Source organism: Pleurodeles waltl, chromosome 12 (genome assembly GCF_031143425.1).
Source record: "Pleurodeles waltl isolate 20211129_DDA chromosome 12, aPleWal1.hap1.20221129, whole genome shotgun sequence".
In the NCBI taxonomy this organism is placed as follows: Eukaryota; Metazoa; Chordata; class Amphibia; order Caudata; family Salamandridae; genus Pleurodeles; species Pleurodeles waltl.
This window is the reverse complement of record NC_090451.1, coordinates 352,088,677-352,115,524: the sequence shown is the minus strand read 5'-3', so window position 1 is coordinate 352,115,524 and position 26,848 is coordinate 352,088,677. Positions and strand designations below refer to the sequence as shown.

General features: G+C 47.2%; 1 protein-coding gene across 3 annotated transcripts in view; it reads right to left on the bottom strand.

The window, feature by feature from the left end:
• CEP89 (centrosomal protein 89) overlaps window positions 1-26,848 on the bottom strand; it is a 1,116,496-nt gene that overhangs the window by 443,150 nt on the left and 646,498 nt on the right. For all 3 annotated transcript variants that reach the window (XM_069216542.1, XM_069216544.1, XM_069216543.1), the window contains one exon: window positions 19,638-19,818. In XM_069216542.1, coding sequence (XP_069072643.1) covers window positions 19,638-19,818 — 181 coding nt within the window. The remainder of the gene's footprint in view (window positions 1-19,637; window positions 19,819-26,848) is intronic.

Here is a 26,848-nt window from a genome sequence, read left to right as displayed (position 1 = left end):
CCTAGGATTGCTAGGGAATTTGCTGCTCTAACTGTAGTGGCCGCCATCGTTGAGAACTTCTTCCCTATTGAATCCAATCGACGTCCTTCTTTGTCTGGGGGGGCAGTCAGAGATGCAGATGGATTCCTGGACCTCCTCTGAGCTGCCTGCGATATGACCGAGTCCGGTTTAGGGTGACTAACCAGACATGCTGGAGAATTGTCCGGTGCTTTATATTTCTTTTCAAGTCTCGGTAAGACTGCGGGAATGGAGGATGGAGACTGCATGACCTTAAGGCCTTCCTCCCAAATGAAGTCAACAATGGGTATGGCCCTTACAGACTTCCTAGTATCTTCTTTGAAGTCATAAAGAAAACAGTCTGACTGCTTTGATGTTATTGGCAGCTGGAATCTTTTCGCAGCTCTTTCCATCACACTATGGAAGCCACCAATATCCTGCGGTGGAGAGTCCACTGGTGGTGGTGTGGATGGAGATGGAGTTTGAAACTGATACTCATCCCATTCTGGAATGAGTGAATCCGTGTCCTGAATTTCACCTTCTTCCTGCTCGTCCTCAGATGAAGGTGGAGCAATATCTTGTCCAGATGAAGGTGCTGTGGTAGGATCAGGAAATTCAGATAGTCTAGCAGGGGTGGACACTGGTGTCTGCGGAGGTTGCAGCGGGTAGACGAGCCAGGTGGAGGATATCTTGAATAATAATCCTGCATCATCTGTTGAAGATTGGCTATCAACGAGACAGGCATCTGAACTGTCTGTTCCTATTGCCCTTGAAGTTGTAGGTGACTCTGATCTTGCTGGTCCGAGTAAGGCTGGACATCTTCTTCTTCATCTACCTCCTGACACTTAATGCGTAGTTCAGATGGACTACGTGCCACCGGAAAGAAACCATCATCAGAATAAACATCATTGTCATCCTCCTCGTCAGCAAAGAGATGCTGCGGAGGTACTGGTGTGACCTTACTGGGTGATGTATGCGATGGAAGTAAGAGAGAAGACTTGCTCTTTATAGGTAGAATTCTCTGTGGCAGGTAAGGAGATGCTCCAAAATGTTTAGGTATCGGATCAGGATATTGAGCCGTCGACGGAGCCGCCGTCGACGGAGTGCTCGTCGATGGTGTTCTCGTCGACGGTGTAGGCGTCGACGGAGCCGTCGTCAGTGGAGCCGTTATCGGTGCCGTGAGCGTCGACGAAGTTGCCGGCGACGGTGCCAATGTCGACAAGGTTTCCGTCGACGGGGCTGCCGCCGACGGGGTTGTCGTCGACGGGTGCGTCGTCGCTATTTTCGTCGGTGAGACCGACGGAGATGTTCTGAATTTACTCGTCGATGAGTGCGTCGACGGCAAAGATTTCATCTTCTTACCCGTCGACGGCTTCTTTGTAATCTTCAGGGTGTGTGCCGACGATGGACCATACTTCAAGCTCACCGACGTTATCGTCGTAGAGGACAGTGGAGACGAGGTTACGATCATTGGCGACGATGAAGCCGTAAACGTGGCCGTCGCTGTTGTCGTCGATGAAGGAAGGCCTGCCGTCGACGATGCGCTCGTCGATGGTGTCGTCGACGGTGTGGATTTTCCGGACGCAGACGGAGGTAGTGAACTTGAAGGTCTTTTGAGCTTCTTTGATGAAGAAGCAGGTGTGGATGGCTCTGAGCGAACCTTACCACACATTACCTTGAATGTTGAAGCTTGCTCCTCTGGCCTGTCCTTAAATGCATGCAGCTTCTTAGCTGACTTACTGCTCTTGGGGGAGAAGCTCTCCACAGACCTCTTCCTTTTCTTTGAGGTCACTGAAGTGTCGCTGTCTTCCTCCTCAGAAACAGCTTCTCTGGCCTTTCTTTTCTGAAGCCAAAGTAGGAGCCTGGCTTCTCTGTCTCTCAGAGTCTTGTTGGGAAAGGTCCTGCAGATCTTACAGTCCTTGACCTTATGCTCTGGATGTAGACAGTAGATACATTCCTTGTGAGGGTCCTCACAGTGAAGTCTTAACTTTCCACAGGTCCCACAAGGTCTAAATAAACCTTTTCTTGCTGTAGACATGAAGGAAAAATACTACAGTAAGAACAAAAGTGAAAAATTGAAGATTTTCTCTTGCAGAGATAGAAAAACTGAGCAGAGCTCAGGGAGACTCCCTTACACACGACGTGCAGTAGAAAATCTGAGAGACTGAGCCTCTGTGCCGAGGATTCTAAAGGGGTGGTCACGCCTGATTGACTGAAGTTTGGGCTCTTTCCAAAGAGGCTGATAGTTGTACAATTGAATGTGTTTTTTCCTATTGACTTCAATGAAAAAAAAAAAAAAAAGATTTCTCTATTTAGTGCTTTCTATGTACCGTGGGACTCCCACTTCGACGACGGGGAATGATTCAAGCATGTGAATCTATGAAAGATACCCCAATACTGGAGAACTAAACCTACTCATGACCACAGATAAGGGCAGGAGGAAGAGAGTGACCCTCTCCCTGACCCCTTCTCCAACACTGAAGCTGATGGCTTAGTGGAAGGGGTGGTGCTTCCAGACTGCCTCACAGCAGAGCAGAGGAAGGACTGCAAAAACCTGCTAGGCCAATTATCTAACCTCTTTTCCCCCATAACTGGTACAACTTCTTGGTGTGAGCACACTATTGATACTGGAGTCAGTTTCCCGGTCAAAAGTAAGATTTATAGGCAGCCTGACCATGTCAGAGCCTGTATTAAATCTGAGGTGCAGAACATGTTGGACCTAGGAGTTATTGAGCCCTCTGGTAGCCCCTGGGCCAGCCCAGTGGTGCTTGTCCCCAAACCTCATTGCAAAGAAGGAAAGAGAGAAAAGCGGTTTTGTGTGGACTACAGAGGACTTAACACTGTAACAAAAACAGATGCTCACCCTATATCCAGGGCAGATGACCTCATAGATACACTGGCTTCTGCCAAGTATCTAAGCACCTTTGATCTGACTGCAGGGTTTTGGCAGACCAAGTTATCAGAGGATGCTGAAGCAAAAACTGCATTTTCTACCATATAAGGGCATTATCACATCACTGTTATGCCCTATGGTTTGAAAAATGCACCCGCCACTTTCCAAAGGCTGGTGAATACAGTCCTCCAAGGTTTGGAAGCTTTTAGTGGAGCATACTTAGATGACATTGCTGTATTTAGCTCCACCTGGGATGACCACCTGGTCCACCTGTGTAAAGTTTTGGAGGCCCTGCAAAAGGCAGTCCTCACTATCAAGGCTTCAAAATGCCAGATAGGGTAGGGGAAAGGGGTTTATCTGGGCCACATGGTAGGTGGAGAACAGATTGAACCACTACAGGGGAAGATCCAAACAATTATGGACTGGGCTCCCCCTACTACTCAGACACAGGTCAGAGCCTTCTTAGGTCTCACTGGGTATTACAGGAGGTTCATTAAGAACTATGGCTCGATTGTTGCCCCTCTTAATTACCTCACTTCCAAAAATATATCTAAAATAGCATTGTGGACAGCCAGCTTTCAGAAAGCTTTTGAGGAGCTTAAACAGGCAATGGGTACTGCACCTGTCCTAAAAAGCCGAAATTACCCCAAAACATTCATTGTCCAGACAGATGCTTCTGAACTGGGGGTGAGGGCAGTGTTATCACAGCTTAACTCTGAGGGCCAGAATCAACCTGTTGCTTTTATCAGCAGGAGGTTGACCCCTAGAGAAAAGCGTTGATCTATCATAGAGAGGGAGGCCTTTGCTGTGGTCAGGGCACTGAAAAAGTTGAGACCATACCTGTTTGGTACTCACTTTATTGTTCAGACAGACCACAAACCTCTTGTATGGCTAAAACAGATGAAAGGTGAAAACCCTAAATTATTGAGGTGTCCATCTCCCTACAGGGAATGGACTTTACAGTGGAACATAGACCTGGGAGTAACCACACCAATGCAGATGGACTCTTCAGAGATTTCCACCTAGACAATGAAGACCTATCTGGGCAAGGTTAGCCTTATTGTCCCTCAATTTCTGCCTGTTTGTCAGTATGTTTTGCCTGTCTCACTGGGATCCAGCTAGCCAGGTCCCCAGTGCTCATAGTTTGTGGGCTAATGTGTGCGTTGTCAGTAGTGCTTAACTGCGTCACTGATGTTCTGCTAACCAGAACTTCAGTGCTTATGCTCTCTCTACTTACCAAATTAGTCACTATAGTTTAGTGACTCCATATTCCAATTCCAATTGGCACACTGCTGGACCCACCCCCCCCCTTATAAGTCCCTAGTATTTGGTACCTAGGTACACAGGGCATTGGGGTTCCAGGAGATCCATATGGGCTGCAGCATTTCTTTTGCCACCCACAAGGAGCTCAGACAAACACTTCTTCAGGACTGCCACTGCAGCCTGAGTGAAATAGGGCATAGCATACTAAGAGTAGGCTCCTGAGGGCAGCAGCACAGGTTATGCCACCCTCTAGGGCCACGCATCCAGAAGCATCAAGCACTGCCAGTGCAGGCTGAGTGTTCTGATGCAATCCTAAAATGCAAATTCGACATGGCACACAGAACTGTGTACTCTGTCCACTATAGACTGCCACCATTATAGGTAAGTCACCCCTCTGGCAGGCGTCCTAGCCCTAAAGCAGGGTGCACTATATCGTATGTGTCAGCACAAATGCATGAGCAATGTGGTCTTGTATCCGTGCCAAACCTGGGACATACTAAGTGAACAGAGCAGCCAGGTTAATTCATGTGCTCTACCCTGGTCAACAGGAGTTTCACAGCTACATGATGGCTACTCTGAACCCTGGGTTGTTTGGTATCTAACAATTAAATTTATTACAAAATGTACCCAGGAGTCACCTTATAGGTGCCCCTGCAAAAGCTAACTACTTTGGCAGGGTTACTGGCTGGTCAAAACCACCCTGCCACCACCAGAAAAGATTCTGGAACCCAGGGGTGAGAGATGCTCCTCTATCAGTCCAAGAATAAAGCCCTTCCTGAGAGGAGGTACTAACATCCCCTCCCTCAGGAATGTGCACTTCACTGCTAATGAGCTTCAAAGGGCTTACCGCTCTTGAAACTCGACCCCCAAGCCTGCTGCTAGCAGCAGATGGCGGCACCCACTGCAAACCCCCACTTTTGGCAGGAGCAACAGCGAGAAGCCACACAAATGACAGGTAGAGTGGTCAGCACCAGCTTGCACCACCCTTAAGGTGTTGCATGCAAGATGACATCTCCATTTCATTTTCCCCCATTTTGCATGGAAGGAAAATAGCCAATCAGGTGTAGGGAAGTGACCTCTGCCCGCAGGAAGTGGTTACTTAGTGGGTGCAGCCACCCTAAGGTAGATGACCTATTGGCCTCTGCCAGGTACTCCTCTAAACGCCTACTAAATACAATATTTAGTGAGCATCTGTAGGAAAGTACCATCTTGCCTGGCATGTTACCCCCATTTTCACTTGTGTGTTAGTTTGGTTTTGCCTGTGTCACTGGGATCCTACTAGCCAGGACCCCAGTGCTCATACTTTGTGGCCTATATGTGTTCCCTGTGTGGTGCCTAACTGTGTCACTGAGACTCTGCTAACCAGAATCTCAGTGCTTATGCTCTTTTTGCTTTTAAAATTGTCAATGCAGGCTAGTGACCATTTTTACCAATTCTGATTGGCACACTGGAACACCCTTATAATTCCCTAGTATATGGTAACTAGGTACCCAGGTTATTGGGGTTCCAGGAGATCCCTATGGGCTGCAGCATTTCTTTTGCCACCCATACGGAGCTCAGACAATTCGGCCACGTTATTTCACAGCCATTTTACACTGCACTTAAGTAACTTATAAGTCACTTTATGTCTAACCCTCACTTAGTGAAGGTTAGGTACAAAGTTACTAAGTGTGAGGGCACCCTGGCACTAGCCAAGGTGCCCCCACATTGTTCAGGGCAATTTCCCCAGACTTTGTGAGTGCGGGGACACCATTACACGCGTGCACTACATATAGGTCAATACCTATATGTAGCTTCACAATGGTAACTCCGAATATGCCCATGTAACATGTCTAAGATCATGGAATTGTACCCCCATGCCAAATCTGGTATTGGGGTGCCATTCCCAAGCATCCCTGGGGCTCCAGCATGGACCCCGGGTACTGCCAAGCTAGCTCTCTGTGGTTTTCACTGCAGCTACCGCTGCTGCCAACCCACAGACAGGCTTCTGCCCTCCTGGGGTCTGGGCAGCCCAGTCCCAGGAAGGCAGAACAAAGAATTTCCTCTGAGAGAGGGTGTTACACCCTCTCCCTTTGGAAATAGGTGTTGAGGACTGGGGAGGTGTAGCCTCCCCCAGCCTCTGGAAATGCTTTGAAGGGCACAGATGGTGCCCTCCTTCCATAAGCCAGTCTACACCGGTTCAGGGATCCCCCAGTCCCTGCTCTGGCGTGAAACTGGACAAAGTAAAGGGGAGTGACCACTCCCCTGTCCATCACCACCCCAGGGGTGGTGCCCAGAGCTCCTCCAGTGTGTCCCAGACCTCTGCCATCTTGAATGCAGAGGTGTGAGGGCACAATGGAGGCCTCTGAGTGGCCAGTGCCAGCAGGTGACGTCAGAGACCCCTCCTGATAGGTGCTTACCTGGTTAGGTGGCCAATCCTCATCTGAGGGCTATTTAGGGTCTCTCCTGTGGGTTTCTCATCAGATAACAAATGCAAGAGCTCTCCAGAGTTCCTCTGCATCTCCCTCTTTGACTTCTGCCAAGGATCGACCGCTGACTGCTCCAGGACGCCTGCAAAACCGCAACAAAGTAGCAAGATGACTACCAGCAACATTGTAGCGCCTAATCCTGCCGGCTTTCTCGACTGTTTCCTGGTGGTGCAAGCTCTGAGGGCTGTCTGCCTTCACCCTGCACTGGAAGCCAAGAAGAAATCTCCTGTGGGTCCACGGAATCTTCCCCCTGCTAAGGCAGGCACCAAACTTCTGCATCACCGGTCCTCTGGGTCCCCTCTCATCTTGACAAGCATTGTCGCTGGAACACAGGAGCTGGATCCAAGTGACCCCGACAGTCCAGTGGTCCTTCTGTCCAAATTTGGTGAGGTAAGTCCTTGCCTCCCCACGCCAGACAGTAATCCTGTGCACTGCGTGATCTGCAGCTGCTAAGGCTTCAGTGCACTCTTGCAAGAAATCCTTTGTGCCCAGCATAGCCCAGGTCCCAAGCACTCCGTCCTGCATTGCTCAACTCGCTGAGTTGACCACCGGCTTCGTGGGACCCTCTTTTGTAGTGTTAAGATGACGGCTGTGCTCAGATTTCTCGCCTGTTCAAGTGCTTCTGCGGGTGCTGCCTGCTTCTGTGTGGGCTCTCTGTGCTGCTGAGCCCCCCCTCTATCTCCTCCTCCTCCAAGGGGCGACCTCCTGGTCCTTCCTGGGCCCGGACAGCACCCATTTTCTTCAACCGTGACCTTTGCAGCTAGCAAGGCTTGTTTGCGGACTTTCTGAGTGAAAACAACTCTGCATCCTCCAGCACGCCGCAGGACATCTTCTGTGCAAAGGAGAAGTTCATGGCATCTTCTGTTGTTGCAGAATCTTCAGCTTCTTCCACCCGGAGGCAGCCCTTTTGCACCTTCATCCGGGATTTAGTGAGCTCCTGCCCCCCTGGACACTTGCGTGACTCTTGGACTTGGTCCCCTTCCTTTACAGGTCCTCTGGCCCAGGAATCCGTCTTCAGTGCTTTGCAGTCAGTTGTTACCTTTGCAGAATCCCTTATCACGACTTTAGTGTGTTTCTGGGGTAGTAGGGTAACTTTACTCCTACTTTTCAGGATCTTGGGGCGGGGTATCTTGGACACCCTTAGTGTTTTCTTACACTCCCAGCGACACTTTACACACGGCCTGGGGTCCATTTGTGGTTCGCATTCCACTTTTGGAGTATATGGTTTGTGTTGCCCCTAGGCCTGTTGTATTCTATTGCATCCTATTGTATTCTACAGTGTTTGCACCACTTTTCTAACTATTTACTTACCTGATTTTGGTTTGTGTGTATATTTTGTGTATTTTACTTACGTCCTAAGGGACTATATCCTCCAAGATACTTTTGGCATATTGTCACTAAAATAAAGTACCTTTACTTTTAGTAACTCTGAGTATTGTGTTTCTTATGATATAGTGCTATATAAGTGGTATAGTAGGAGCTTTGCATGTCTCCTAGTTCAGCCTAAGCTGCTCTGCTATAGCTACCTCTATCAGCCTAAGCCGCTATAACACTGCTAATCTACTAATAAGGGATAACTGGACCTGGCACAAGGTGTAAGTACCATCAGGTACCCACTATAAGCCAGGCCAGCCTCCTACAGCATGCCTAGATCAACAAGTTAGATTCCAAGGACAAAAGAAGACCAGCAACACAGAAGACCCAAGGCTTGAGAACTGAAGTCCTGCTGCACCAAGAAAAGGAGCAAAAACTCTGCCTTCTGCACCCAGGGCTCGACAATCATCGCTGAAAAGGTTGCTTTGACACTGGACGGACCCTACAAATCCCCAAATGGACCTCCACTCTTTGAAAATCGACAAAGATCTCCCTCAAGAGTGAAGACATCACCCTCCTGCAACTCAAGACCAAAGACCCAGTGAAGGCAACTTCACTGACCAGCTGCCGACCAAGGAACCGGATGCCGCAGCCAGACCAAACTTCATCCAATCGACAGTGAGGACAACCCCTGCAAGTGTGCCAAGTTTGATGGCACTGCACCCTCCAGTGGCCAAACTGTGCAACAGCCCTAGGTACTGCTCACCTCACATCGGACACCAAGGACAGTTCACTCTAGACTTAAAAAGGACCAGGAGGAAGCCCTAGTGGAGGGACTTCAGAAACCACCAGGACCTCCCACCAGAGTGCCCCTATTGATCTGTAAGCGACCCGCAAAGTGACCTACCTCCTGCTTCCAAGGCAACCTTTGAGCACAGCTCCTGGCTCACCAATTCGCTCTGCATCTGGCTGCCCTGTGCCCTGCATCGCAGATCCAGCTGTGCCGTTAGGGTCCCCCACCTCTTGCACCCTCAACACTCCAAGGGGACCCACCGGACTTACCTTTAAGTCCAGCTGTTCCGTGCTTTTCCAAGTGGTCCCCTGCAGTGGCCTGCCACCAGTTCCAACGATTTTCTGCAGCTGCTCCCGTTGAAACTGGAAGCTGCCCGAACTTCTCCAGCTGGGCCATGGTAACCACTGACGAACTCAACATACCTGCGAAAGGAGACATTGGTAAACGCATTGCCTGATTTTATGTACATTTTCTAAATATTTTCTTCATTGGTTCCTATAGTGCGTAATTGCGCACAAAAAGACTACTTTTATTAAAACTTCAAAAAATCATAACTTAAAAAGTACTCGATTTTGATGATCTTGGTCTTAAACAATTTATACAAATCTGAAGGATTTTTGTAAATTGGTCTTGAGTTATTATTTGGAGTGTGTGGTCTCATTTATTGATACTGTGAGTACAACAAATGCTTTTCACTTCTCCAAGATTAGCCTAACTGCTCAACCAAGCTACCATAAACAGAGCATTAGGTAGTCTAGTTTTTATCCCTGTAAACCAGCCTGTTGTTGCCTGGAGCCCTTGCACAGCGTGCCTAGTTTTGCACACTAAACTGAAGGCCAGCATCCTACAGTTAGGTAGTTTTAGGTGCCTAGACAAAGACGTTTAATATAGCGGAGCTAGAAGTAAGTGAATGTCAAAAGGGAAGCTGAGCATCAGTAGGCCTGGCAAAGCAGGACAACAGGTCCCTAAGTGCTCTTCTAAATGCCCCTGTCCTTTAGAGCAAGCTTTTGTCCACAAGAGCTATTTGACTAAATTTGACACACTTACACTTCACAATTAAAGCATGCTGTAAAAATGCCTTCCTGATTATGACTAATGCAGAAAAGACAAATGTAAGTTGACACAAAGCATCATCGCAGCAAAAAAGGCTAAAGCAAGATCCTTTAATGTCCTTCTCAAGCAGAAAGGTCAAACATGTAACTATCGCCTTCCTGAGATGAAACTATTACGTCATTACACAAACCAGTGTGTACTGTGATATCATTTCTATCGAACCATCCATTTGGCAGCTACTCATATACAAACTTACAATACCATACTTTTGGAAGAAGGGCTCCCAATTTCATAAGTAAGCAGATCATATCAAGGTTGAGCTTGTCTTGTCTTTTTTCCCCATTCAGTCGATGCTACCCAGCACAGATATTAGTGTAGATGATGTCTTAGAACGTTTGTTGCAATGCCTGAAGAAACTTGGGTACAGTCAGTCTATAATTAAAATTAAAAACTGAGGGTCTATATTAATTTAAAAAGAGAGTGGAAATAAATACTAAACATCAGAGGTGAAAGAGAAGATTTTCAGTGAACCGCACAAGAAGATGGTACTGGAAGGTGAGGACCACAAAGGAAACAGTACTGATTGCAGCTGTATGAATGAGAAAGGTTCTGTGGTCAATGGTACAAAACCTGCTTAAAAGCCTAACAAAACCTAAACCTCATTATAATCTGCTATTTTCAAGAAGTAAAAGAGATCCTGTACCTTGAGCTAGCACCATCCTACTTTAAAGAGGTTTAGCCACTCCTAAAGCCACACAAATATTACATGTTGCTCAGCACTACCTTAATCCTATTTGCAAACAGAAGGGTTAAAATCCGGTCAGGAACTTGTGCTATCAGTTAGGCTCAAAGAGGTCACTTAAGAGTGGAATAACTATAGCCATTTAAGAAGTGACTCACGCAGTCTTAACGGAGAGATTGATTACAAGTTTTAAGCTGGAATTCAAAGTTAATGTCAGTTTTCTGAACATCTTTGTAAGGTCTAGGGTCAAAGGAGGTTAAGAACATAAACAATGGAAGCAATGGCTGGTGCAGTCATATCTGGGTATTTTATAAAAATAACCAATTCCAACATAGGAAGTATGGAATTCTCTGTGATCAACGTAAAATGCAAAAAACCTTCAACAACGTCCATTATAATTGGGACTACGTGTTATTTATGAAACTCTCCATCATTTAGAGGCTGGGACTCTGGAAAATACAGTGTGTTAAACTGGTGATGTGCAATGCTGGCTAGAATTGATGGCAACAAGCGTTGTTACAGCAGTATCCCTTTAATTCCCAAGTCTTTTCAGCGCAGGTTTCAGAAAAATTAGAAGACTGAGTGGAGATGGCTGGTTGGGATGAATCTGCTGAGGTAGCACAGTATTGGTGAGAAGAATCTGCTGGGGCAATATAGTATCTATCAGAATGGACATTAACTAAAATACACTACTTCTTAATCTAACACATACTACAGATATTATACCCTCTCTAGATTATTCACCTTTAGAGATTATTCAGAAATTTTCAATGAAATTGTATGAGAGGTTAAAAAAAAGAAAGATCAGGTTACCTGAATATTTGGTGAACCACCAATCTCCAAACATGGCTTCAGAGTTAGCATCTGAGTCAAGGCACTGATTTGCAGTGTGAACAAAGAAGCACTTGCTGATCTCACCCTCAGAATATGTACAATTATTCATTTGCGCAGAAAACTGTTGACTGCCTCATAGTACTCAATGGTGTATGTCACTATCCAGTGTGACACTGTCTGTTGTGTAATGTCAGACCCAGAGATGCAACGAATATTCTCTTCTGCCTAGTAGGTGTGGCCTCTACTCTGCATTTTGATGGGTAAGGCATCAAAAGAATGCTGCTAATTTAAATGACAAATTTAAATGAACATCTGCCACCTCCTTTACAAGGAAGGATGGCTCACTCTTGAAATTACTTTGTCCTTTTAAAAAACAGTAGATGGTAGATCTGTGTTGAAGGCCTACAAATTACTTCCACTGCTGCCGATTGCTACTGCCAGCAAGGAAACTTTAGTTTAAGTTATTTCACCACCTAAGTATGTAAGGCTTCTAGCATCTGAGCACAGTCAATACAAATTGGAGTCCCAATGACACCCTGGTGCAAATGAGAACTGGTTCAAATTTTTCCAAAGTGTAGACACCACATGAAGCACAAAATGTGAAGGATCAAACTGTTTCTACAGAAGGTGAAGTTGCTAGAGCACATCAGACAAGTAACTCATAAATCTATCCAGACATCTACTATCCCACCATTTACAATACTTTAAACACCTTCATTTATCAAGTAGCCTGATACCCTTTATGTGGCATCTATTATCAAAACAATCACCCCAAAGAGTTACAATCAACATTTCTTAGCCCTCTAGGAATCAAATATGCATTGATAGGCTAATAATATAAGGATGTAAGAACTTGCACTCTTCACATGACAGAAGCTTTTGGAAGACTGGCTGATTAATCACACACCTGTATACATCCTATGTGTATTGCCCTTATTGGCTTTCTGGGAGCCCTTCACTATTTGCGATGGTGCGGTTTCCTGCGGCTGGGCAACTCTCTATTATACTGTCTCCTCCAAATCCATATGGATAAAACAAAGAACACACTCAGGATTGCACTAAAAAGTTGTATATTTAACCACACAACCACGACTGCATAACATCCAACGCGTTTGTTCATCAAGACCTTGATCACTGATAATGATGACCCTGTCCTACACTGCTTTTCCTTATCAATAGTCTTTTTTCCTTTTCTTGTCTTTTTTTCTTTTTTTCCATTATGTGACAAACTCCCCAAAAGCGAGAACAAAAATTGATTTTTATGTCTTTAAGGTAAACGCTTTTGAAGTATGGTTCAAAATGTGTCATTTAATTGTCCTAATGTCCTTGTAATTGATGTAGTCTTATAGGCCAAAACCGCATTTCCAGCAAAATTCTACTTTATCACCAATCATGGAACAATCTTAGTTTTTTCTTTTTTTCTGGGCAACTCATTCAATTTTCACCTTTGAATCTTCATGCTGCTTCTTTTATTTACTCTGTCACAATGGATTGTGGTTCTGGTAGTTTGAAGTTACTTTAGGCAGCAACTATGTGGCTTAATTAGCTATTGAAAAACTAAATTTTTATGATTAGTGACAATTCAAAATTACAAGTAATACATTGCTTAATTTATTGTTCCCTTAGTCCCACACATTATACTTTGTGCAAGTCTTCCTTCCTGGGCTTCAAAGTTCCTCACCATATCACTTATCAATTTATGAACATCAACACCTTTCTCTATATTAATTATGAATCATCCTAAGTACTTTGTTATTTTACTCCACAAACCACCTATATTCGACCTTATTGATCTTGCTCAATTTTTAAATTACTCATTTAGATCTGATTAATGATGTTGTGCTCATATTGTGTTCCACTCACTGTGTTATGTTGTCACCATGAAACATATATTTTGGATGCAGATGACTGACACACTGTTGATTCCATTTTACAAAGTGATCCATTGTGTTAATTATCCTCATTGTTATGTCTAATTAACATTAATAGACATCATCCCAGATAAGTGTGCAGTTCATCCTGGTTCAAGCCCAACAGGGCCAATGTTCTTAAAGATAGGATATACCCGGATTCCTTTTGTCGTACTTGTCTCCTGCTATCACCACCTCTTTCCCATTTCACAATCTGATCTATAGCATAATATCTTATCTCTTACCACTGACTGTTGTGTATTTACCCCATATGTTTTGCAATTGCACTGCTTCCAGAACGTATCCTGACATGCTGATTTATCCAAGAAGAGGCCATAGTTTTGAGCAAAGTGTCTACCCAACTGGAGTACTTTCTACAGAGCTACCTCGTTGGGTAAATTTATAGTGCATATTCAACACTACAGTTGCGTAAAAGACCCAGAGATATTGTCCCCAGTGGCCTTGTGATTCTGTTCTTTTGGCAATGTGATTGTTTCTCAAGCGTCTTTATACAGATATCTGCACTATCATGAATCCTAATGTAGAGAAGACAACAAGACTACAAAGAATTGAATCTCCACTAAACAAGGGTACTTCCTCTTAATTATATGTAGTATGTGCTTCTTTGTTTGGTGGAGACATGCTCATATTCCTCTGAATTAAGAGTGCATCTCCAAAATCTGTGCAAAAGGTGCTAAGGGGGCCTTTGGGCAAGCTGTCCATCATCTTGGAAAAAGGTGGGAAGTTGCATACCACTAACCTATATGTAGCAGGGCCAACAGACAGTGCTTCTAGGTCATTTTGCATACTCGTACTGGTTAAATGGGAGAACGTCGAGCACTGGTCTCAACAGGAGATGACAAGAAAGGACGCACTCATCAAGTGTAGGAAAGTACCATCTTGCCTGGCATGTTACCCCCATATTTCACTGTATATATGTTGTTTTAGTCTATGTGTCACTTGGACCCTGACAGGCAGGGCCCCAGTGCTCGTAAGTATGTGCCCTGTATGTGTTCCCTGTGTGATGACTAACTGTCTCACTGAGGCTCTGCTAACCAGAACCTCAGTGGTTATGCTCTCTGCTTTCCAAATTTGTCACTAACAGGCTAGTGACCAATTTCACCAATATACATTGGCATACTGGTACACCCATATAATTCACTAGTATATGGTACTGAGGTACCCAGGGTATTGGAGTTCCAGGAGATCCCTATGGGCTGCAGCATTTCTTTTGCCACCCATAGGGAGATCTGACAATTCTTACACAGGCCTGCCAGTGCAGCCTGAGTGAAATAACGTCCACGTTATTTCACAGCCATTTACCACTGCACTTAAGTAACTTATAAGTCACCTATATGTCTAACCTTCACCTGGTGAAGGTTGGGTGCAAAGTTACTTAGTGTGAGGGACACCATTACACGCGTGCACTGTACATAGGTCACTACCTATGTACAGAATCACAATGGTAATTCCGAACATGGCCATGTAACATGTCTAAGATCATGGAATTGTCACCCCAATGCCATTCTGGCGTTGGGGGTACAATTCCATGATCCCCCGGGTCTCCAGCACAGAACCCGGGTACTGCCAAACTGCCTCTCCACTGCAGCTGCTGCTGCTGCCAAGCCCTCATACAGGTTTCTGCCCTCCTGGGGTCCAGGCAGCCCTGGCCCAGGAAGGCAGAACAAAGGACTTCCTCTGAGAGAGGGTCTAACACCCTCTCCCTTTGGAAATAGGTGTGAAGGCTGGGGAGGAGTAGCCTCCCCCAGCCTCTGGAAATGCTTTGATGGGCACAGATGGTGCCCATCTCTGCATAAGCCAGTCCACACCGGTTCAGGGATCCCCCAGCCCTGCTCTGGCGCGAAACTGGACAAAGGAAAGGGGAGTGACCACTCCCCTGACCTGCACCTCCCAGGGGAAGTTCCCAGAGCTCTTCCAGTGTGTTTCAGACCTCTGCCATCTTGGAAACAGAGGTGTTTGTGGCACACTGGACTGCTCTGAGTGGCCAGTGCTAGCAGGTGATGTCAGAGGCTCCTTCTTATAGGCTCTTACCTCTCTTTGTAGCCAATCCTCCTTCCTAGGTAGCCAAACCTCCTTTTCTGACTATTTAGGGTCTCTGCTTTGGGGATCTCACCAGATAACGAATGCAAGAGCTCACCAGAGTTCCTCTGCATCTCCCTCTTCACCTTCTGCCAAAGGATCGACCGCTGACTGCTCAGGACGCCAACAAAGTAGCAAGACGACTACGAGCAACCTTGTATCGCTTCATCCTGCTGGCTTTCTCGACTGTTTCCAGGTGGTGTATGCTCTGGGGGTAGCCTGCCTCCTTTCTGCACCAGGAGCTCTGAGGAAATCTCCCATGGGTCGACGGAATCTTCCCCCTACAACCGCAGGCAACAAAAGACTGCATCACCGGTCCTCTGGGTCCCCTCTCAGCACGACGAGCGTGGTCCCTGGAACTCAGCAACTCTGTCCAAGTGACTCCCACAGTCCAGTGGCTCTTCAGTCCAAGGTTGGTGGAGGTAAGTCCTTGCCTCCCCACGCTAGACTGTATTGCTGGGTACCGCGTGATTTGCAGCTGCTCCTGCTCCTGTGCACCCTTACAGGATTTCCTGCGTGCACAGCCAAGCCTGGGTCCCCGACACTCTAACCTGCAGTGCACAACCTTCTGAGTTGTCCTCCGGCGTCGTGGACTCCCTTTTTTGACTTCGCGTGGACTCCGGTTCACTCTTCTTCCAAGTGCCTGTTCAGGTACTTCTGCAGGTGCTGCCTGCTTCTGTGAGGGCTCCCTGACCTTTGGGCGCCCCCTCTGTCTCCTCATCCAAGTGGCGACATCCTGGTCCCTCCTGGGCCACAGCAGCATCCAAAAACCCTAACCGCGACCCTTGCAGCTAGCAAGGCTTGTTTGCGGTCTTTCTGCGTGTGAACACCTCTGCAAGCTTCTTCACGACGTGGGACATCCATCCTCCAAAGGGGAAGTTCCTAGTCCTCTTCGTTCTTGCAGAACACCAAGCTTCTTCCACCCGGTGGCAGCTTCCTTGCACCCTCAGCTTCCATTTCCTGGGCTCCTGCCCACTCTCGACACTGCCGCGACTCTTGGACTTGGTCCCCTTGTCTTACAGGTACTCAGATCCGGAAATCCACGGTTGTTGCATTGCTGGTGTTTGTTCTCCTTGCAGAATCCCCCTATCACAACTTCTGTGCTCTCTGGGGGTTGTAGGTGCACTTTACACCTACCTTTCAGGGTCTTGGGGTGGGCTATTTTTCTAACCCTCACTGTCTTCTTACAGTCCCAGCAACACTCTACAAGCTCACATAGGTTTGGGGTCCATTTGTGGTTCGCATTCCACTTTTGGAGTATATGGTTTGTGTTGCCCCTAAACCTATGTGCTCCTATTGCAATCTACTGTAACTTTACATTGCTTGCATTACATCCTTTTGCTATTATCTGCATAATTTTGGTTTGTGTACATATATCTTGTGTATATATCTTATCCTCATACTGAGGGTACTCACTGAGATACTTTTGGCATATTGTCATAAAAATAAAGTACCTTTATTTTTAGTTTATCTGTGTATTGTGTTTTCTTATGATATTGTGCATATGACACCAGTGGTATAGTAGGAGCTTTACATGTCTCCTAGTTCAGCCTAAGCTGCTTTGCCATAGCTACCTTCTATCAGCCTAAGCTGCTAGAAACATCTCTTCTACACGAATAAGGGATAACTGGACCTGGCACAAGGTGTAAGTACCTCTGGTACCCACTACAAGCCAGGCCAGCCTCCTACATCAAGTCACTACACAACATATTGCGCTCAAAAGAGCAACAATGCAAACACATCCATCAAGGATATCAGGCAACTTTTCAAGGTGGCACTACAGAGAAAACACACTAGCTTTGTCTTAGGCAAGTGTCGAAAGTCTCCTGGGGTCCGTGGGTGAAGCCTCAAGGCCCTCATTGTCCCTGCTGGCTCCCACATCAAGCGGAGGCCGACATTTCTCCCATACACAGGAAACAGCTAAAAATGCTGCTCCCTGTGTGCAGGAGCAATCCGTTCATCTGTTTTCCTGCCAGCTTGAAAGCAGACAGATATACAGATGAAGTCCGCTCCCAGCGAGCGGGAGCACTTTTCTTGCACCCGCCCGATGGGAGCGGACCTGCAGCATGCTCTTGCTTGGCGGGAGCTGCTAAAGCTCCCGCAAAGGGAAAGCAAACTGCTATCTCCTGAGGGTGGGCACCTCAGGAGAGAGGGAGCTGGTGGGTGGTGCAGGTCACCAGGGCCAATAATGTCTCCAGGAATTGTACCGCACCACCCCCCCCCCCTCCTTTAGTTTGCACAGGCCAGCCTCGGGGAAGTTGTGGGCCCCTGGGACCGAAAACGGCCTTGTAGGGGGGCTCTGCAGCCTCCCTCCCACTTTTACAATAGTCTTGTGCCTCTGGAGGTGGCAGTCCCCAGGAAATTTTTAGAAGTCGGAGGGAAGTCTGCGCGGCCCCCTCTTTTTTAAATGTGATAATTCCCGGGTAGGTGGTGTTTCCCAGGGCCTTCAAAGCCTGAGGGGTGGGGGGAGGGGGAAGAGACACATGCCCCCCTCCTAATAATGTCACAAATAAAACCAGGGGCTGTGGTGGTCCCTGGGGCTCAAAATGCCCTGGGGGGGAAGGGGATGGAGGCTAGCGTGTGAGGGGGCGAACCGGTGCTTGTTTTTTGCCCATTTTTTTCTAGATCCGTAGATCCATTGCTGTTTTGGCAGAAAAATGTGGCGAGGTCCCTAAGGGACCCCAGCACCATGTCTATGGGTTCAGAGTATTCCTACTATGTTCACTTTTCTGTTTTTTTGGGGGTGGGGGACTTAGCTGAGTCCGAGCCCTAAAACGTCTGCCAACACTTCCTGGTTGAAGTATTGGCATCCAATCAGATATCAGCACAGGAACTGTTGAATCTGTGTCCCTAGAGATCTAGATTTCGTTTTTCTTTAATATCTAAAAAACTACCTAATGGATTTACACCAAACCACAAAAAAGGCGCTTTCTGGAACAAGAGCTACCTTTCTGCCAAATCTGGTGTAATTTCGCCCAGCGGTTTTGGCTGTAGTCGTGTCTAAAAATCCCTATGAAACTTGCATTGGAAAAAGTGTACGGAATCCCCCCCCCCCTTCCTTAGCCCCCGCTTGACAAATCATCCCAGCAGCTGAACTGACAGTCATACTAGTTTTGAGGATTTGGTGAAGATTTGACTGACGCCGCCAAAATTAATGGCAAAGCAAAAAGCACTCTTCCTATGGAAACTAGGTCCTAACTAGAACTACGTACTGGCGATTATATATATATGTACATCCACTCACCCACACATATATATTCCTTCGCTTGGTACACCCCTTTGTTTTACGAAACTTTAACCTTCAATCTTTAAAATTTAAGAGCAGTACAATACTATGCTGGCCACACAATGTAGAACTCTCAAGTTGTCAGTGAATAATTTTAGTCCTGGTCTGATATGCACGTTTTTGTAGGTGTCGGCATTTATCAGATTCGAAAAATGAAAATTAACGATTCTTTAGATCATGCTGCATAATACTTAGAGACATCTTGACCAGTTCACAAACCTATATTATAGATAGTTCAAGGTTTATTTGCTAATATGATTTTTTTGCAAACATTTAAGAATTCATTGTCTACATTTGGGGACAGCCACACTGAAAATATGAACTGTATTATTTCCTGATAAAAAAAGGTTGCTCAAAACGAACTGAGAAAAACAAAAGCACCTACTCTATGGATAGAGGAACTCCTGCACTCAAAAAGCAGTTGGTTGTTATATTAGTTATTTAGGAGGGCAGCCCTGGTATTCTGTGTCAATCCAGCAAAGATTACTATATTTCCTACAAAATTACTGCCACACTCACGTCTGCGGTATCAGTCGGAAGGCAGTAGTTCTATATTTTGTATTTCACTATTCAACAAGGAGAGAAGACATAACTTGTTCGTTATAATGAACAACCGATGAGTTCATAAAACTAACATATAAACCTACGAACTTCTATAAAAGAACTCACAAATTACAATAAAATAAATTATGAAAATTATATGCAGGAGCGAAGGCGCGACCTTGACATTTAGATTTTAAACTTTCAAAATTACTCCACAACATTCATAAAATTACTGTATAATGAAAATTATACATTGCTTTTCTGAAATAATTTCTCCCATCTCCCTCCCAATACCCCTATAACTGCAGCATGCTATTTTCTTGGAGGTTTCCATTAATTTTAACTTTGGGGGCATTCACGAACAACAAACAGAGGAAAGGAAAAGAAGCAGGATGTTGATTGCAGCAATACCTATCATTACCTCCCAATGCGGTTCCATACCTTCTTAACTCGTTCACCATAGCAACATGCTCTTCTGCGGCGATCTTTCCATCCAGCCTCGCTTTCAGCTCGTCATACTTGGAGTTTGAAGCCTGCAGCTGCTTCTGCAGTTCTGACAGCTCTTCTTCTTGACTGAGTTTCTTCGTTTCAAGCAGCATTAACTGTTTCGTCAGTTTTGAAACTAAAAACAATAAAAGACACTACTGAAACCGCCTTCCAGAAACGGCAAAAGTGGTGGGGATAGTATTCCTCTGCATGGGTAGTAAGGGCTGAACAATTCAAATGATGCATTTCACAATGTGTAATTTCATGTGCAATAATAAATATTAGCTCTGTTTACATCTAGGGCCTAGTTGCTCGTGATTCTCAATGTAAAGAGCAGGATGAAGAAAGGACACTAAACCATCACTAGCAGGCTTGTCTTCCGTTGTTTTATTAGCAGTATAAAAAGCTGACCACAAAAAGTGTCAATAAATATAGGAGAATCTTTACGGTCTCGTGCGGACATAGGCCCTCATTCTGACCCTGGCGGTCGGCGGAGAGGCGGCGGTCGGACCGCGAACAGACCGGCGGTCGGAAAAATGGCATTCTGACCGCGGCGGTCACCGCCGCGATCGACCGCCACTTCCCCACTCCGACCGCCACGGCGGTCATGACCGCCGGGCTGGAGTTTGCGCACTCCGGCCCGGCGGTCGTCCCAAGACCGCCAACGGTATCATGACCCTGCCTACCGCCGCGGTTTCTTGCGGGCGGGAACCGCCATGCGAACCATGGCGGTAAGCACTATCGGGGCCAGGGAATTCCTTCCCTGGCACTGATAGGGGTCTCCCCCACCCCCCACTACCCACCCGAGTCCTCCCCCCACACCCTCCACCCCCCTGCCACCCCCCAGAGGTGGTACGAACCCCCTCCCCACCCCCACCCCGACATGCACATACATGCACCCTGACATGCACACACCCCCAACATGCACATATACACACCCCCTACACACACATACACAACGGGGACACATACCCGCACACATACATGCAGACATGCGCACCTGCCGAACAGCACACATTACCCATAGACACAGCAGCACCCCCCGCCCGCATACACGCACTCACACACCCCCTCTACACACTCACACGCACACCCCCATGCACGCCCACATCACACAACACCCCCCCTCCCCCTCCCCTCACGGACGGTCAACTTACCTTGTGCGTTGGTCCTCCGGGAGGCGACGGGAGCCATGGGGAGGTGACCGCCAACAGAACACCGCCAACAGAAGACCGCCACACAGATATGTGGGTCGTAATTCTGTGGGCGGTGTTCTGCTGGCGTGGCGGTGGAGGTTGACCAGTCTCCACTTTTCCGCCGACCGCCAGTGTGGCTGCTGGCGGTTTCCCGGCGGAACGCTCCCAGCGGTCGGAATGCGCACAGCGGCAGACCGCGGCGGTCGGCGGTCTTCACCGCGGCGGTAACTCAGCGGTCTCGCGAAAAGACCGCCAAGGTCAGAATGAGGGCCATAGTCCTTAGTGCCACCTCCTTGAACCTCACGAGTTATCCCCTCCTTGCAAATCAAGAATTAAAGTTAGGGAGCCGAGTGTACCCCAACCAGAGGTTCCGCTCCCTCCCGCATGACAGATTGAGGGGGGATTAGGATTAATCTCCTGATCTCCTGAATCTCCTGATTGACATGAAAATACAAGAGGACAATAATGATCTATGGATGCTTATCAAGGACAAGTATGTTTGTTTTCAAAAACATGCAAGTCCCAGAACAGGAATGTCCCTGCTAATTACAGACTCTGCCAGTAGAACACAACAACCCAAAAGCACAACTTTCCCTCGCCAGGGGCCACGCTGCAGTCTGCCTAGAAATCTTCATAAAGGCCAGGTAGAAAAACAATCAAAGATCTCCGCCTTGTTTCTCTAACATGCCCCATATGCATCAGCATCCGCCTGATGCTGGTGTGAGAAAGTCTGCCAAGTCGCATTTGTTCCCTATGGAGTCCAGATATTTGCACCATGAACCACAGATGCTGTTGACCACTGTAGAAATGTGATGTTTGGCTACATCTCCCGGGGCACCTTCCGTGACTGCTGGGGGAAACAGGCCTCTAGGGGATGGGAGGAGAGCACCGGGTGATTAGGATGGAAGCGAAGAGAGTGCAAGGCAGAGGATCCCGAGTTTCAGCTATCAGCACAGGGACAGCAGGAAGTAGAGGCACACGGCTCCGTCATTATGGTCATCTGCCATAAAGATACTGTGGTCCGATTAGTGAAATATAGACTACTGTCTTGTTATATTCTAGCGTTTAGTATCCGCCTGAACTATTTGTAGTGCTTGGTGTTTGTTTGGATGTTTAAAGAGAGGACGCTGAACTCTCACCCGCACAAGGTGAGCGAGAGTTTACCGTCTTTTCAAAAAGTCAGTATTAGTTCTTTCACAAACAGACCACAGGTTATTTTTTGCTGGATAGACATACGATTGTGAAGATGTGAAGCTGGAGTTTGTTTCCTCTCACTCCCTCGAATGTAGGCTACAAAGTCAATCTTACCAAATTTTGCCCATCATTCTGGCAATGACAAAAATTCATACTTGTAGGAAAGTGCACCTTTTGGACATGGTCACCCGCCACTTTTTGCTCACCAGTACTGAGGTTTTTTGACTGAGGTGCACTGGCTCCCTGCTAAACTGGTCCCCATTGCGAGTGCACTTTCCCTATAACAAGTTAAAGTGTGTACAATTGGCACACACTCTTGCACCTCTGTAAGCATCTAGTAAATGGTACCCCTGGTACCCTGGGTCTGGGTACTAGAGGGGGTCCCTGAGGGCTGCAGCATGTATTGTGCCACCCTCAGGGACCCTCCCCCCCCCCAAAAAAGCGCTTGCAGACTGCTTGTCATGGTGCAAGCCATGAGAAAACAAAATGGCACACAAATTGTGGGCCATGCCCACTCACTGCATCTAAATATATGTAAATCACCCCTACAGCAGGACTTGGAGCCCCTAGGCAGGGTGCATTATATTTGATGTGATGACCTATCTGCAGGAGCAGATATGCCCTTGTGATGTCTAGTTCGATTACTAGATGTTGCAAGTGAACACGGAAGCCATCTTAAGGCATGTACTGGACATGTCCCCCAGCTACATAATGGCTTCACTGAAGCCTATGGTGTTTGGCATTAAACACCTCATCTTAATAAACCCAGACTGCTGCCAGTCTTGGATTAGATATGACATGCAGCCAGAAGGCACCTTATAGGTGCCCCCTGAAACCCACTAGTCCTCTAGTGTGCTGGCTGACTGTTATTGGATTTACCTGCCACAACAGACATGTTTCGGCCCCCCCCCCCCTTCGGAGGAGAGACCCTGCGCTCTCAGAGGCCAGAAACAATACCTGTTCTGGTGTTCTGGAGGAGTGGGCGTCTAGTGAATTTGCATACTAAGGCCAGGGACTTCAAAGACCCTACCATCTTTGGTATGCATCCCGGCTTCCCTAAGACCTGGAAGTTGTCACCCCCTGTGTGGAAGCCCATTTGGTACCAGTACAGATGGGATATTCAGTAGGCTTGTCCCCTCTTTGGGCTACTCAAACCTTTAAGGTGGGCTACCCGAAGTGGACACTCGAGGAAGGGTTCAACCACCTTGTTTTTGGTGGAACTAGGAATTCTGTGACAGGGTTATGCACACTTCCCACAGGAAGAGGTCATATAGTTGGTGTAGTCACCCCAGGGGTAAGTAGCCCATTGGCTACTACCCTACACTCCCCTAATCACCCCTAAATTGAGTGCTGCATCCGGACACCAGGAACTTAGACTCATCGGACTCAAGAAGGAGAAGACACAGCCAAAGAAGTGAGAACTGTGGACTGCTGAAGGGCTTTTGGTGTGAGAAACCGTGACTGCCTAACTGCTCCTGACCCGACAGTAGCGTCATCCCAACTGGTACTGCAGCTGTGCATCGTCCAAAATCCTTGGAGAGCCTCCAGTGCTTCAAGTCATCAGCATCTCTCTTGAAGGGGATATGCTGCTTCCCTGCAGTCACCAAAACTGCTAAGTCCGGCACACCATTCTGCTGACCACTAGAGTCACTGACGCAGCAGCTGCCAGGAAGAGGTCACCGTGCTGCATGAATTCGAACCTGTCTCCCTACCAAGTGTGAAGGCATCTGGACCCACCGGAGCCATCCTGCACTAACCCCTGGGGAACCGGACCCCTTGCAACAACCAAAGCTTGTCTGAAGTCCAATGTGGACTACAACGCTGTTGAGGGACATCAGCAACGAAGAAGACATCACTGAGAGTGACCCAGCTGCCCTGTCCTGTCCCTCTTTTGCAGGTCCACCTAAAAACTGTGGGTGCCTTGCCGCAAGAGCACCAAAGACAAAGACCAGCTGCACCTGCGGCCCCCAGCCCGGGGCCGCAACATCCGATGGTGTTCCTTTGGTTCCAGAAAGCCCACCGACTGAGTACCCCATCGGGAGCTCCCGGACTTGTCATCAAGTCCCCCTTTGGCAGTCTTTTTCAAGGTGGCTCCCCCCTTGTTGCTTACTGTGCAGTGAGTAAGGCACCCAACCCGACCAGCACCACTGCACCTGGACGCCCCAGAGCAGGTAAAACTTTACTGCTAGTGATTTTAGTGACCTTGCCACCATAGCACCCTATATTCTTCACGGGCCCTTCGAGAATTGTCGGCAAGGATCCCCTTGTAGTAAAAGTATGTTCAAGTCTTTACTGTGTAAAAGCACATTTGAGTAAAAGTGTTGCTTGCTAAATCGATACAACTGCAACAGTACTTATTTTCTTTGAAGTTGTTCCTGGTGTTGAAACATTCTATAAACAAAATAGTTGTTCTTCTAAACATTGGTTTGGAGTTCCTTGAGTGTGTGCCTCATTTATTCATTCTATGTGTTCAACAAATGATTAGCACTACCCTCTGATAAGCCTAACTGCTTGCCCACACTACAGACAAAAGAGAGCTTTTCAGATTATTACCTTTACTCCTGTAAACCAATAAGGGTCGCCTGCACTACTGCATAGTGTGCCTCTACACTTGGTACACTACATAGATAGCCAGTTTCCTATAATACTCGTTTAAGGAGGAAAATGCTTAGGCCAGGTCGGGAATCATGAACACAGGGTTACCACTAATAAGTGATATTCACTAAGTGTAGTTCTTCTGATAAGAGGCAAGTCCAAAGGACCCTCCTTCAAGGTTTAGAAAATGAATTCACTGCTGAAGCTTCTTGAGAAGAGACTCTTGGACAGGGTCTGGCACACCTGAATACCTTAAGGATCTAAGACTAAAGGACAAACCTAGGAAAGTGCTCTGTGTCACCCTCTTGACCAAGGAGCCATTATATCAGATAAGGGCCACCAAGTCATCCAATGTAAGATCCATAATGTGTAGCTGGGGCAGTGTTGCATCATAGGCAGGCTAATCCTAAGACCAAGGCAGCCAATACTGAAGACACTTTAGTCTTCTGCTTCTATTGAGTGTGATGCTGATCTGACATTTTGTTTGGGGCCCTTAGCAATCTACCGTCAGGAATCTGGGGAAGACAAATAACAGGACTGTTTGTAAATAAAGGGTCCTTCACGTGCAGTACCTTTTTTGGTTTGTGCCTTTGTCTGTATTGCTGTTAACAATGACCTGAGTGGATCAAAACTTGGACCAAGTCAGTGTCAGCAACAATAACCCCAGCAGACACCAAAGGAAAAGTAGGCTGAGATTTAAGACCGATACCAAAAGGGCACCAAATTGGAGAGGACTCCAATATCATTAGTTTCATCAAGCAGAGGCATATCAACTCATTTGTACAGGAGAGGGACTTCAGAACCCTAAAGAACTGGACCAGGAGATAGCACATCAATATATTAAGGCTACAGGCAACACAAACATCTAGCACCAGTGGGCAACATTCACCTCCTATGGTGTTGAGAGATAATGTCTGGGATGAAGTCTCCCAATTCGTGGGCATCTCTAAACAAGGACTCACATTCTATAAGGGTGATAGGGTCTGTTGTAATTCCAAGCAATAAACATCTGGATTTCATGCAAATATTTGAATGGAAGTCCCCTGATTAAATCTGTTCACAAAGCTCTTGTAAAAGACTGTCGCAGAGAGTGCAGCAAAGTTTGGGTGTCCCTGCACCTGTGCACTGTAAGCAATGCAAATGTTTGTCACTTCAGAGAAGAAGCCTCAACACGATTGGTACGGACTGACAACGGATGTTAATGCCCTCCTCAAAAAACCCAGGGCTGACCCAAAGGACCTCAAGAACTTCCAGCCTATCTCCCTACTCCCCTTCCCGGCAAACGTCATTGAGAAGGCCGTCAACAGACAACTAACACGCTTCCTAGAGGCGAACCGCACACTGGGCCCATCCCAATCTGGATTTCGCAGCAACCACAGCACCGAAACCGCCCTCATCGCCGCCACCAACGACATCAGAACCGTACAGGACAGTGGCGAAACCGTGGCCCTCATCCTCCTGGACCTCTTGGCCACGTTCAACACCGTCTGCCACCACAACCTACGCGCACGCCTCAGCAAAGCTGGAATCCGCGACAGAGTACTGGACTGGGTCACCTCCTTTCTCACTGGCAGAACCCTGAGAGTCCGCCTCCCCCCATTCCGCTCGGAGGCCACCGAAATCAGCTGCAGTGTACCCCAGGGTTCGTCCCTCAGCCTGACCCTCTTCAACGTCTACATGGCCCACTCGCTAACATCGCCCGATCCCACAACCTCAACATCATCCCATAGACCGATGACACCCAGCTGATCCTCTCATTCACCAAGGACTCCGCCAAAACCTACCTCCATGAAGGAATGAAGGCCATCGCCGAATGGATGAAGAAGAACAGCTGCCTCAAACTCAATTCGGACAAGATGGAAATCCTTATCTTTGGATCCACCCCCTCCACATGGGATGACTCCTGGTGGCCTGCCACTCTCTGAACTGCTCCGACTCCCAACGACCACTCACGCAACCTAGGACTCATCTTGGACCCCTCACTATCCATGACCCAGCAAGTCAACGCCATCTCCTCCTCCTGCTTCAACACCTTCCGCATGCTTCGAAAGATCTACAAATGGTTACCCACTGAAACCAGAAGAACAGTCACCCAAGCATTCGTAAGCAGCAAACTGGACTACAGCAATTCCCTCTAGGCAGGAACCACAGCTAAACTCCAGAAGAGGCTGCAACGCATCC